Source organism: Panthera pardus, unplaced genomic scaffold (assembly GCF_024362965.1).
Source record: "Panthera pardus isolate Hobbes unplaced genomic scaffold, ASM2436296v1 HiC_scaffold_15, whole genome shotgun sequence".
In the NCBI taxonomy this organism is placed as follows: Eukaryota; Metazoa; Chordata; class Mammalia; order Carnivora; family Felidae; genus Panthera; species Panthera pardus.
In genome coordinates this window covers 35,570,747-35,585,371 of record NW_026526710.1, presented here as the reverse complement: position 1 = coordinate 35,585,371, position 14,625 = coordinate 35,570,747, and the positions used below count along the sequence as shown (strand labels likewise).

The following is a 14,625-nucleotide window of genomic DNA, read 5'->3' as shown; positions in this document are numbered from 1 at the left end:
TTTTAGAAAGCCATGATGATTCTTCCACATGCTATCATACATGAAAAATGTTATGCTTTTTATGATGAGCCCTAAAGGTATGATTATATTACAGTTACAAATATATGTTTTAAGGAACACATTCTCATCCTAAACTTTCTAGGACAAGAGAATTGTGTGGCTAACCTGTTTTGGTGATGACCACTGGTAACCATAAGGAACTCTAAAATCTAATTGACTGGCTCACTTTCACATATGAAAGGCACACAATCTTAGCAGGTTTCTAAGGAAACCATATGTTGTATTTTCAGTGATGACTATCTCTTTAGTCCAGACACTCGTAGAACACAATTTCCTTTGAAACATTATGACTTTATTTGAAGTTCTTTTTACTCAGTGACTTAGACATCAGGAATTGACATCATGACTTCTACAGTTAAGTAACAGCCGTGAGACTGGGAACAAATAAACATGTTCCTGTAGTTTGCAGGTCTAAGGAAAGACATGTTAAACTTATTTCATTTTCTTCTCATGCCCCCCAAAGAACCTCAGTTAGTGTCACAGATGAATCAGACATTTTAAACTTGTCCCATCTGTGTTAATTCCTTGGATTGAAAGTCCCTCAAGCCCCATCCCATCATATGGTACCCTGGTTAAGTCCAGGTAGGAACATGTCAGATGAATTGCTCCAGTAGGATGTGAAGGTCACTGTACCTACTTTAAATACTAACTTAACAAGGGCGTGCAGGTCCTAACTTCACAGTCTACACATCCTCAACAGCCCAAGTCTGGAGGGTTTACTCTCAGCAAGTCTGATGGACCAAGTGCCTGCTTTAGAAAGAATGCTGTGCTTCAGAAAAAGAATGCAGGCAGCCTTATCAAAAAAGAAGGCAATTCAAGGACTCAAATAAATTTGGCTTTAGTGCAACTGTGAAACTTTTTGTCATTTGAGTTGGTTGTGTGTATACTAATATACACATGGCCTCCCTGTGTATTCAAACCACTAAACATTCCCTCATGTGCACTCAATTTCTCTGACAAATTTTTGTAAAAATGCTGGCCATGAGACTGGTTTCTACTCCTCTATAAAAAACTGGGGACTTTTTCTCCTAGCTGGCTGGGTTCCCTTAGTTACAAGGGCTAGGAGTGACATAAAAATTATTTTCAGTGTAAGAAATGATGACTAACCTAAGAATGGAAAATAATGATGATTCAACAACAAAGAGTATTCATCAAGAAAGACTACTTAACAAGGCCACAACAGCCTTTGGGTACACAATGTACCTTACATATCCAAAAGCCATCAATCCTCAAGTAAGATTAATTATAAACACTTGGGAAGCTTCTAAAACTACAATTTCCTAGAAGGAAGGCTAAAATGAACACTGTAGTATTGGACTAGAATTGGAAGTCTCCATGGACAGATGCACAAATATAGATGTGCTTATGCCTGGACTAGAATACATATTTAACATGCTAGCTTTCTCTGTTAAGAGGATCTGGAATCAAGGATACCATTACAAGCAACCAACACACCTAGAGCCCAGATCTTGATGTATAAATACCATTCTTCCAATAAAAACAACCATGGCTCCTTGAAGAAGTAACTGATCCCAGGGCTGGAGACAGGGAAAAATACAAGTTGATGCTGGAGCATCGAACAGTGCCAGAAAAGTAGGAAAGTGCTCAAAATCAAGAGAACAGGGATATGTTAAAGGAACACAGGAGCTAACGTGAAAAGAGCTCCCAAAGGTTAAAGCTAGAACAATTTGAGCAACAAAATGTTAGTATTATAACCTCAGAATAAAACACTCATGAGTCCATAATGACAGACAGACAGACAGACCTACATACATACATAAGCAAGCAAGCAAGCAAGCAAGCAGGGAGAAGGGGCAGTTTTCTCTTAAAGATGAATTCCAATTAATAAAGAATAAGGGAGATAGAAAACCACTATTAGAACACTACAGTTAATAATTGTGGCATGCAATGGATGTTTAAAAATAAGAGGACAAAAGTTTGAGGAGAAACAGGATGTTCACATATTCTTAAAGTCTCCCCAAAGACATATATTCATTACAAAAGGAAAAACAGTAACTTTACAGTAGAGAAACCTGGCAGATACCACCTTAATCAAGTGAATTTGGGAAATTTCACCAGTAATAAAACATACTGATGAGGCGTCTGGGTAGCTCAGTCAGTTAAGTGTCTGACCCTGGCTCAGGTCATGATCTCACAGCTCAGGAGTCCAAATCCTGCATTGGGTTCTGCGCTGACAGTGAAGAGCCTGCTTGGGACTGACTCTCTCTCTCTCTCTCTCTCTCTCTCCTGCCTTCTCCCACTCATGCTTTCTCTCTCAAAATAAATAAACTTAAAAAAAAAACAAAAAAAAACCCATACTGGCATCATGGAACTCCTGATATGACATCACGTCTGTGGTATTGTTGCCAAAAAATACATGACTTCTGTCTTATTAGGAGACAACACCAAACAAACTCAAATTGAGGAAAATTCTACAAAATATCTGACCAACAGTCACTGAAAGTGTTAAGGTCACGAAAGATAAGGAAAGACTTCGAGGAACTGTCACTGGCAGACTACAGTGACATTACCAAACGCCAAGCTGGGATATTGGATTGGATCCTGAAACAGAAAAAAGACTTTAGCGGGGGAAAATATGAATAAAGTCTATATAGTTCAGGTTTAAAAACAAAACAAAACAATTCCTAAGCTCTACTGCCCCCTTTAATTGTCTGGGAAATGGGAATCTCTGCCCTTGGCTGTCAATAGAATCACGGAGGAGCTCTGAGGTATCCTGATGACCAGGCCCCCCCCCCCCCCCGCCAGATTACAGGTATAGGTACTTTTTAAAGCCCCAAGAGACCCTAAAATGGCATCTTACACCAAGCTGTGTCTGATGACTGCAAGCAAAGGGATCAATGCCTAGCCCCCTCTTGAGAACATCACTGAGTGGGGAGTGAACAGAATTGAAGGGTGTACTTCCTATTCCTCTCCTGCCTCACTTCCCGTAAAGGAATTACTTTTCTAATAAATCCTATCACTCTATAATGGTTATGACTTCATGCTTTGTTAGAATATAAAAGATGACAAATGACTTTTACAATCTTAACTACTGCCCCTTGACCTGTCATAGCCTATTTGCAGTTCAAATGAAGTTCAGATAAATTCCAGAGAATGCAGTAACATTCTGGAGATTACATAACTCTCCCTTCAGGTTTTCCTGGGATTCACTTTAGGTAAATTTCTGATGAAGGTCTTTCCTACACAGATATAGCTATGGTTAAGATGGTACAGCAAAGGCACACGAAGTTCTAAACATGATTTTATCACAGTTAAAATGGTACTCTAATAAAATAAGATCAGCATACTGTTACTCCTACCCTTTGAAAAATACCTTCCCTAAATATCTTAAGTTAAGCAAAGAGAGCTCAGACAATGATTCTAGATAATGCAATAGGTTTCAAAGAAGGGACAAATAAATATATTTTTCTAGAACAGCCAGCAAGAGTGAAAAATAACCAAAAAAATTATTTTCCCTACTTTCAATTAGCTAAGTAATGTATAACACAAACAAAAATTATCTACTCTAGGGGTGCCTGGGTGGCTCAGTCATTTAAGTGTCCGACTTCAGCTCAGGTCATGATCTCACAGATCCTGAGTGAGTTCCAGCCCTACGTTGGGCTCTGTGATGACAGCTCAGAGCCTGGAGCCTGCTTCAGATTGTGTATCTCCCCGACTCTCTGCCCCTCCCCTGCATGCGCTCTCTCTCTCTCAAAAATAAACGAACATTAAAAAAAATTTTTTTAAATAATCTACTCTAGAACTGGAGTCTATAATTTTTTCTTCAGTAGAAATGGGCTGATTTTGAATATTTAATACCTAAGAAATGAATATAAAACAAAGAATATAAAAAGGTAAATGTTTTTTCCAAGTGAGGTAAGATTTTTATTTCAATCCTTTCAGAGAGCTGTGTCTAATTCCTCCAGACTGGACGCACACCTGACTTGTAACATCTAAAGACAGTGATGGGATCACAACTTCTTTTTCCTATGCATAAGACTGACTCACCAGCACCTGGATCAAATCTGCAATATTGGGATTATTCCAATCAAATGGGTAAAAGCTCAGCTAATAGGGAGTATGTAATCAGGAGCAGGTATGTGGGTAAACTAAAAGAGGCGGCATTTATATAGCCACTTACTGAAATCTGTTCAGTTGTGTTACAAACTCAGAGCAGCAAGCAATTCAGACATATCAGTAAATGCAAAAAAAAAAAAAAAAAAGTGAGTATCTAACAGATCCAGTGTGGCACAAGATTTGCTGAATGAAAATAATTTTTTCTTTAATAATTCAGTTATGCACTCTACAGAATTGTGGAGTAGTTGTGTGTATGCACGTCTCTAAGTCTTTCATTTGTGACAATAGACGGGGGCACACATACAAAAATGGGTAATAAATAATTTTCAAAAAGCCTAGACATATATCTGGCCAGAGCCTCTATGCTACTCTCCACAACCGGTGAGCGCATCTGTGGCATCAGGATTAAAGAGGCAAACAAGTGAAATTCCAGGAGAATTTACTCCCCCCAAATTGCCCACATAGGAAACAACACCACATTTCTGTAAGGAAATAAAATTCTATGCAACTAAATATTTAATTTTGTGAACACTGTCCATGCTGGATTGGAAGAACATGTTTGGTTTTGGACCCACTCATCCAGTGTTGTTCTAAGATTTCGGGCAGCAGGAAGTAATGACAAAATGTGCTATGGTTGGGGATTGAGCGGGAGGCTTCCCCATCTCCACAGAGGTTTCCTAGTTCAGTATAAAGTGCTCTGCCCCAAGCCACACGCCCCACCTACAGGGTGACTTGCTATCTTCTACCGCTGTTTGTTAGTAAACCTTGCTGTAAATAATATAAACATACAAAATTCTCACTTACAAAAAAAAACAAAAAAAAAACCAGGTCTTTTGGACTCAACCACACTAGTGCCCAGGTCCTTTGACAAAGAGTGCAGAGGGACAAGGACGGAGAAGGACTGCCTTCTTGGCTTCCTCGAGTCCCCTGCCACTGGTGAGGACATGAAAACACAAAGTCAAGTTCTCTCTTCTGCCCCATGAGCAGGTCTTACAGCCTCTGTTGGGGTTCTCATCTCTAAAAGGAATGGCCAGATGCTGTCTAGAGTCTCCACAGAAAGATTTGATTCTAAAAGTATTTCTTAGGATTACAAGTTTGGCTAAGAACTCCTGTAGTCAATATGTTGCCCTAATTTAAATAAGTGATGGAAATTAAGGCCAACAGATTTTGGAACTTCAGAGTATTTAAATATGAAATAATTTGGTCTTTTTCTTACCAAATAAAGGAATTATCTTTACTTGTTTAAAAATTATGGAAACCTTTTTTTCAATTCCTAATTTCTAACAAAGCACATAAGTCTTTTCATGGTTTTTTAAACTATTAGATTTTATACATTTATGTTCCAAATCCATAAAATCATCTCCTTTAAGATAGAGCCATTCATTCACCTTCCAACAAGAGGTGTGCCCAGGCAGCATATGAGTAGTAGGGAGAGTCAGGGTCACTGAGGGCCTGGATCCTGAAAACTAGGTTTCTCTGTCTCCCTGCTCACCACACACATACACACACACACACCCAAGTTATAAAGTCTAACTCTCATATAATCAATACAGTTCATTAAGTAGATATCAAATCCAGTGTTCCAAACACTAGCCATCCAGAAAATCCAAGTTTCTCTTGGGGCAGGGGAGGTGACTCATGGGATTTCAATGTTCTAACATTAACATAAAAGGGAACTGTTAATAAAATGCAGTCTAATCAAATACCCATTGACCTCTCTCTAGAAAACACGAGTAGCACGAAGCATAAGAACTTTTTCTGGTGATGGGTGGTTTGCGTGTGTTAGTGCTACTCACTAAAAGAATTTTTTAAATATTTCATAAAGATTCAGCTATGTTCACTATTCTCTCTGCTGACCTTTATGACAAATGTGCATGAAGCCATAAATATATACTATTAAAAAGGAAATTTCAAAAGTAAATTACCCCTCTCTGTATACCTAACTTCCATTCATATCCAAACAATGTCCAGTTCCATAAGTTCCTGAGAACCCTGAACAAGTACACTTTCATCAAGTCCAAAAAGCAAAAGCACACACATGTGATAACATTTTTAAAGGTGACAAAAATTTGTGTAACTTTAAAAATCAACATGATTATGAGTCACAGATTTTTGAAATTATCAACCTGTTTTTATTTTACCCTTGTTTTCATGAAAACAAACATTCTTAATTTTCTAAAAAATACCTTTACCTCATGGTTATTTACTTCTGATTATTTTTAAAGGAAAAGGTTCCACAGGTAGAGTTAAATTATATTATCTTCTATTTACCTGATTTTATTTCCTTAATGCAGACTTCTAGAACTTATACTTCTGTATGATTTTTTTTTTATTTAAATTTCTTTTTAATGTTTACTTATTTTTGACAGAGAGAGAGACAGACAGACCATGAGCGGGGGAGGGGCAGAGAGAGTGAGGGAGACACAGAATCTGAAGCAGGCTCCAGGAAGTCAGCACAGAGCCCGATGCAGGGCTCGAACCCATGAACCACAAGATCATGACCTGAGCCAAAGTCGGACAACCAAACGACTGAGCCACCTAGGCGCTCCTGACTTGTTTTATTTTATATCTCATCTAGATTAAACAAAAAAAAAACCAAAAAACAAAAAATAAAAACCTCAATTTGCATTTTGCCCACATAAGTCAAGTTTATAAAATTTTTTTGTTTGTAATCACAGAAGAAAGACTGCATTCTTTTGTATCATAGAATAAAATGCCAGTTTCAAAATATTAGTTTAGTTTTCAAAAAATTGCGGCTAGGACAATAAAAACCATAAAATTTTTAAATGTTTTCTATTCCTCAACTACCAGATAGGTTTAGTGTGAAACCAGATAGGTTTAGTCTGAAGCCTAGTTTAAAAAAAATAAGCAGCAACCTCATTATTTTTCTAGGCAGAAAGTTATTTGTTAATAGAGAAATAGAGAAAATAGAGAAAAGTATAAAGATGGTGTAGCGTGAATGAGGGAGAACAGGTATCAGATATTTCTGTTGAATGTAACATTAAAAGTTAATAAAATCCGTGACGATGTTACATTTTCCAAAGAAAGGGCATTAGCCATTTTCTTTTGGTGGGTGTCCCCCCCTCTTCCCTCCAGACTACAGACTGAGCCAGCGAGCAAGCAAAGGGAAGGACACTGATGCACGTAACTCACCAGGATACCAGCAGGGGCCTTTCCATGGTAAACACCTTCAGTTTCACTTAATAGGCCTTCACGAACCTTCTTCTCTTCATCTGTACTATCATCTTCTAAGTAAAACATCTTAAAACTGAACTAGCTTATCATGTCTTTTTTTCAGAGACAAAGTTACAGTTCTAAATTATCAAAACGGAAAGCCACTCTGCTGACAAACTGAGTACAAACCGTTTGCACACACAGTAATATGGCTAAAACTGAAAGGAAATGGTTCTTTAAAAAAAAAAAGCAATACATACAACGTCTTTACCAATAAGATTTGCTCAAAACACCTCAACCCCTTCTCTCTAAAGAAGATAAGGAGGGGCATGGGACAGGCTGTGCCATGTGTTTACACTGATAGGTACCAAGTCCTGCCCAATCACATGACGGTCCCTACAGCTTCCATCACACAGGACACGGATTGAGTTAATGATTCTCCAAATCAATCACATCCTTGTTTTTAGAAATAAAAACAACTATACTTAGAGAAATAATCTTATACAATCATTTAAGGGAAAATAGTTTTCATATATTTTCTAAGCATCAACAAGCTTCCCAAAGACAGCAGGTTACACATGCTTTCTAGAACTCAGTAACCAACAATTTTTTGTCATATTGGCATGACCCAATTTATTTTCACAATTTCTGAATGGAAGATAGTGTACTCAGCCCTGTAAATAATGAAAAATTTATAATAAATTATATGTTAACATATTATTAATTATATTGTTCTATATTAACCTGTAGTACAACAATGAAGATTATGACATTGAACCACTGTAAAAATCAAACATTCCTGGTATTTCCTTTCTACCTTTCTGTAAATCAACATATGTATACTATTTTACTCAATACAGTTGTCTAGGGCTGTGATGTTCCTTACAATTAGCCATCAACCACATGTGGCTATATCTATAATGTTGCTAGAACCAACTGAGATGTGCTGTAAGTATAGAATACTATACCTAGAATTAAAAAAAAGTGAAATAATCTAATTTTTTATACATACATGTTAAAATGATACTATTTTGGACATGTTGAATATGATATACTCTTAAAATTATATTTTACCTTTTCTTTTCTTTCTACTTTATGTAATTTAAAATTATATAAATGGCTCCCATTATATTTCTATTGGACAAAGCACGACTGTAGGGCCCTGAGACAATCTTGAGAAAAAGGATGTTTAGTTGAAGTTCTACTAATGAAGAAATGAAGACAGGATTTTTAATCATTCCATGGAAGTATTGTGTTAATTCATCAACAATATACTAGCTGATCCTCATGTATTTAATGTTCAAATTATTAAACTTTTTTTTCTATGTCTAAACATCACAAAAAGACAGTATTTCCAAATGTTTGACCAAGTAAGGGGAGGCGGGTAAGGTTTACCACAGCAATATATTGCTAAGATCCATATAATAAAAATATTAAATGGCAGAATTTAAAACTAAATTCACCAATATGAGAAGTGGCAAAAATTTAGCTTGATTCAGTAGGTTACACTGCTTGCTGCCCAACCTACAGATATTAATGTGTGCCTGGAGTACATGAAAGTGCCCACTGGTGCTTATTATCTAACTCAGTATATAACAGTTAACACAAATTCCTCCATTTAAAAGAGAAGTGTGGGTTTTTTTGGCCTAAATATTAAACATATAACAATTTAAACCTCTTCCTCAATGTCCTATTATAGTTCTAGATCCCTGGCATCAGACAGCAGTAAGAAAAAAAACTGATATTGGGGTGCTACCAATGGGAAATAAGACATCGGGGAGAGGGAGAAGCAAATAAAAGAGAACGAAAAAGAAGATTAAGGAAAAACTACATAAGAAAATGAGAAAGGGGTTAAAAAGGAAAAACAGAGGAAATAAAACTGGGAAGTGATGAGAAAATACACAGGTGGAATGACAAGAAAAGGGGAAAACTGTTAAGAAAGGTAAATGGAGGGATAAAGATACCGGAAAAAGGGAAAAATAAAAACTTCATTTTAAAAATGAGTAAACTGAGGCATACAGAGACATCAGGCAGTTAGCCCAAGGCCACCCATTTAGTTGGACCCGATTTCTGGTTTGGTGCTTTCTCCCATAATGCCATGCTGAGACCAGAAGAGAAAGTGCTAGGGAAAGGAGGATGGTGGTCGACCAGAAGGAAAGAGAAAGGGCTAACAAGAGAAGAGAGGCAAGAGCCTAAGATTAGTGGGTATGACCTCTGTTCAGGCAACCTTCACCTCAAACACCTCTTACAAAATAATCAACCCCTAGGCCAGTCACTTCAGTTTTCTCTTAAGTCTTGGTATCGTTTCACTGTTTGTTTGGATTGATGACTCATAGAATGTTCTGACTGCAAGTGAACATGCACCATGGACCCAGACAGGGTGAGCGCATCTTCCAAACACCAATTTTGTAAGAGGCACACACCTCCAGCTTCCCCTAGCTGTGACTGTGGATCACCTGACTCCCAGCTAGTACCTGACATTCTGGTTCCAGCCCATCATTTGAGTGGTGGCACTTTTTGGACTTAGTCAATAAAAGTTAAAATTACAATGAATAATTCTGAATTATCCATATGGTTTCTCAGAGAAAAATGTTACTGTACTGTCAAACTTTTCCTCTACAGGCAAAGATAATAAATGGTAAGTAGTCAAGAAAGACTACTTTTTACGTTTCCTAGACTTAAATCTTTCAAGAAAAGGTCTATCTTGGGGAAACAAAGCTAAAATGCTAGTCAGGAGAGTCAGAATCCTGTTTAGACTCCACAGCTGATAATGATGCTAGTAAAATACACATCTTTGTTTCTTTTCACTACCAATCCCCTAAGTATATGAGACTTAGGAGATTAAGTATTAAAAAGCTTTTAAAGGTGGCACAGGGATTTACTTAAAACTTCTTAACCTGAAATCTGCTTATTTGAGGTTGAGCTAAACTGGTTCCACAGAAGTACTTACACAAGTTATATTCAGACTTTGATACAAAAAATGAAAATAACCTACATCCCCCCAGTGGCCAAACTGTGGAATAGCAACTTATTTCTACTGAAATACCCATGACGAGGTAAAGAACACTAAAAAGTTCTTACTAGAACAAACTCATGATGAAAATACTTTTTAAAGCCTCAGTTACAAACAATTGATAATCTTTACCATAATTATTCTACAGCAAAGGAATTAACTCAAGTACATGTCCATATCTTCAAGAGCACTCATGACAGAGGCCCACACACAAAGGACTAGAGTTCCTTGAGCCAGAATGGCTCTCATCATCTATACTAATGAAGTTTTTCTTCTTATATCTGGAATTACTTAAAATTCACTGTTTACTTACGAAAAAAGGGACTTATATGCATTCTTCAAAACCAAGAGCAAAATTCCTCTTGATAATTCTCTGAGGTTTTTCAAACATTTACAATTTAACTGCTTATTGGAAAATGGCTAGTTTACTCAAGGTTCTAGTGTTTCGTTATATCCTCATACAATCCCCAACTCTCTGAACAGGGTAGCCAGTGACTATTTCACTTGAGCTTTGAATGAATGAAAAATCAAATGCATTTGGGTCTTTTCAGGAACAGAGGAGAAAAAACTGGAAGGGTCTCCTGAGGCCCAACTTAAAGTATCTTTCTCAAAGGTAATCTTGTTGACAACTTACATTTTAACCTTTAAAATTTAACACATTTTGCATTCTACTCTGATGCATCCATTTAATATGAAAAAAAAAGTGACTGAATAAAGGTTTCTTCTACAAAATTCAAGGGTTAATTTATCACATTTACTCTAGGGCCTAGAATATCTTCAGTTAACATATCCCATTTTAGGGAGTTTGGGACTAAAAAATCTTTGAAGCTGAACCCTTCTGACACTAATGTTCTAGGTCAAACTTTCACCCAATATTCTGAGACCAGAGAGATTATACTGAAAGTTGTCAGGCTGTAGCTATCAAGTGTATCTGTTTGATCATTAAGATCATAAAGCTAAACAGCCCAATTAAGGATGAGAAGAATCATGGCTTGACTTGTGTCACCAATTCTGGACAACACTTCCAATAAAATAAAGCCAGAAACAAATGGGGAATGCTCTGCTCCAAATTCCCATGGCAGCTGCTTCAGTGGCTGTGGCTGTGGCTGTGTGTGTGGGTGTGTGTGCCCATCCACGTCCTGTTAATCACAACTGTTTCTGTTTAAATGTTTCTCTTTCTTTTCTCATTTCACCCTCTGAATAGCGGTGTGAAATGACCCTGTCGCCATGGTGACACTCAGAGATGACACCCTTAAGTATATAAACAGTTTTCTGTACTAGGACTAGGTCACCCCATTTCACCTACACTCAAGAAATCCTGTTGAAATGCAAGCCATACTATTATCAAATTTAAAAACTGTAAATAATTTTAAAAGTGTGACACTTCTATCTTTTAGAAACAAATTTGTTGCTATAAACTCACCACTAACAGGAGCACACCAGTGTATCACACTGAGGCCAAATGAAGATACTTTAAAGGAAGTACAGTATTAGATTTCTCCATGCCAGGTCAAAAGTGAGATGGCTTAGAACTTGCCATAGAAAACTACGACAAATAATAAATGAAGTAAGCAAGACTTAATATCATTAACACAATCCAAAGAAAAATAAACAAAAATTCTAACAAATTATGAGATAAGCATCATGCAAGGACCCAAGTCAGTTGTACACTCACATTCCTTGGCTCTCAAGAGGAATTTCCCCTTCTTCAGCTAGTTTTGCATATATCTAACTAAAGATTTTCTGGACCACTTGAAAAACTGGTGATGGTTGTTTTAACTACTTTGTTGCTGTAACTGCACCTCCTTGAATTCCTTACAATTTTTTTAATTAAAAAAATACTGGTAATTAGCTGGTACTCGTCTTCCAGTCCTCTTCTTCCATCCATATAAGTGAACTGCTACTGTAATGTTGATTAAGTATTTAGACACCAGGAACTCAGCAACAATCTCTTGGATATGTAGTTTCTTGAGGAAAATGTAAAAATTCTACCACACATAAAATTCATACAAATAATAATAAATATGCTAGGACCTCAAGAGAGAAGTGTATAAAAAGACATAACCAACTGACATCCCATATACATAACTATTACTGACAGAACCTGCTCAAGTTTTACAGCTGCTAGAGAAGCCAGGATATAATAAACCAAGGCTTGACTCCAGAGCCTTTGCTTTTAACCACTTCACTGATGTTTAATTTACAATTTGCTTGCTATCATACTGATAAACTTAAAGAAAATACCATCCAAGCAACCGGGATTATCATTTTAATAAAAAATCATCATGAGCACTACTGGGAAGAGTCATCCTGGTAGGACAAACAGGTGAAAGTATAAATTTTTATCTGTAGCCTTAAATGGGCCCCCAGTGTAATCTGGCAACCCTGCAAAAGGCTTGCTCTCCCAATTTGTTTCTTTTTCAAACCTGCAGGTTTCTCAATTTGATGGCATCTACCTCACCCTTCCCTTCCCATCAGAATATGCAGCATTTCATACTCTTGTATGCAGGTTCATTTGTGTTCTTCAGGAAATGAACAGCAAAATGGCTAAAATACATTGCTATGACAATGATAACTTTAGGAATTTCCTTTTACAATATTAAGACAATTCTAATGCTATATCTATATTGATTACCAGATTTTATTCAACTGGCTAAATTTAAACTAAAATGAAAATAACCAGAACTCTTAGATTATTGTCTTTCAGAAACTCAATCTGCCTACTTCAACCTAAAGTTCCCCTAAGATGCATTAAGAGAAAAAATTGTAGTGGGGTACCTGGGTGGCTCAGCTGGTTAAGTGCCTAACTCTTGATTTCAGCTCAGGTCATGATCTCACGGTTCAGGAAATAGAGTCCGTCGTGGGGCTCTGCCCTGACAGCACAGAGCCTGCTTGGGATTCTGTCTGTCCTCTTCTGCCCCTCCCCCCATTTCCTCTTACTCTCAATACATAAATAAACATCAAAAAAAAAAGTAAAAACTGCATGATCACTATCATTACTATATGGTCACAACTCTTAAACAGCACAGAAGTAGATTATTGTTCATCTCTCTGACATGCATGATCCACCAGATGTTGCTCTAAATGACTTGTAGCTATTGTGAAAACCCTAACCTACCTCAAGGGGTAAAAACCTTCCACCACTGAGCATAAAATGATGTATTTTGAGACTCTGAAAGTAATTTGAAAAGAAAATGGCGTTCCAAAATGTTGTAAGAATGATAGCATCATTGAAATGCATATACTGCACTGAAGTGGGCAGTGTACATTTATTTGATCGCATTAAGTTTTTAGTCATATTCCTTCACAGGAACATCTTTTATAGGAGTATCAACAGTTTCCTTATTCATTTGTAATGGAGCTCAAAGCTGAAGAACTTATATTAGATCTTATGGGTAAACTTTACACTTCACAATGTGTTGCATCTTTTATTTAAATAGTATTTTTCATTGTGAATAATGTCCATCAATTGTCATCATCCATCACCCCCATCTCAATAAGCACTGTGAGGATGCAGGAAAGAAATGACTATTTGCTCACATCCCAGGACAGTTTTGTATCCAATATCATACATGTAACCCAGAACAACAGAACCACTTCTTGTTTCTCCCTTCCCCACCACACATAGAAAGCATCATGTGGTTTTACAGAGACCTTACCACAGGCACCAGGTTCTCTAAATCACCTAAGAATTTCAAACCTGATTGTTAGCTTTTGCATGAGAGGTACCAGATTCAACATTTTGTGAGTATGCACACTTCATTTTTGGAGCTTGTATTTTTTTTTTTAAAGAATTTTTAAAAGTTTATTTATTAATTTTGAGAGAGAGAGAGAGGGAGGGCAAGGGAGGGCGAGGGAAGAGAAGGGGCAGAGAGAGAGGGAGACAGAGAATCCCATGCAGGTTCCACGCTGTGGGCGAAAAGCCCGATGTGGGGCTCGAACTCCTGAACCATGAGATCGTGAACTGAGCTGAAGGTGGACACTTAATTAACCAACCAAGCCACCCAGGTACCCCAAGAGCTTGTATTTTTCTAAACCTACCTGAAATTCAAAGGAACATGACTGAGGTCAAAGCTGTAGCAATCACCTCTGGGACAGCATCTGAATGCCAGGCCATTTCCTTATAACCCTTCAGGATACCATGATGAAATCAAGACAGTACCACAATTCCAGTTAAAAGGTGACTTTTGCTACATAAACCATTTGACCAGTCTCACACACTGCATCAATCAACTTTCAGTGACTCCTGTAGGTGGAGAGAAAGGTCTTCCCTGTACTGGTAGCATACGAATAAAAATCAA

At 37.2% G+C, this 14,625-nt stretch overlaps 1 protein-coding gene across 2 annotated transcripts in view; it reads right to left on the bottom strand.

Moving 5' to 3' along the window:
* Window positions 1-14,625, bottom strand: part of LPIN2 (lipin 2) — an 82,045-nt gene that overhangs the window by 54,562 nt on the left and 12,858 nt on the right. Inside the window, exon 1 of one of the 2 annotated variants that reach the window (XM_019418360.2) lies at window positions 7,291-7,521. The exons of the other annotated variant lie outside the window; for it this stretch is intronic. Coding sequence (XP_019273905.1) covers window positions 7,291-7,398 — 108 coding nt within the window. The 5' untranslated portion in view covers window positions 7,399-7,521. Of the gene's footprint in view, window positions 1-7,290; window positions 7,522-14,625 lie in introns of those variants that run through there. 2 annotated transcript variants of the gene reach the window in all.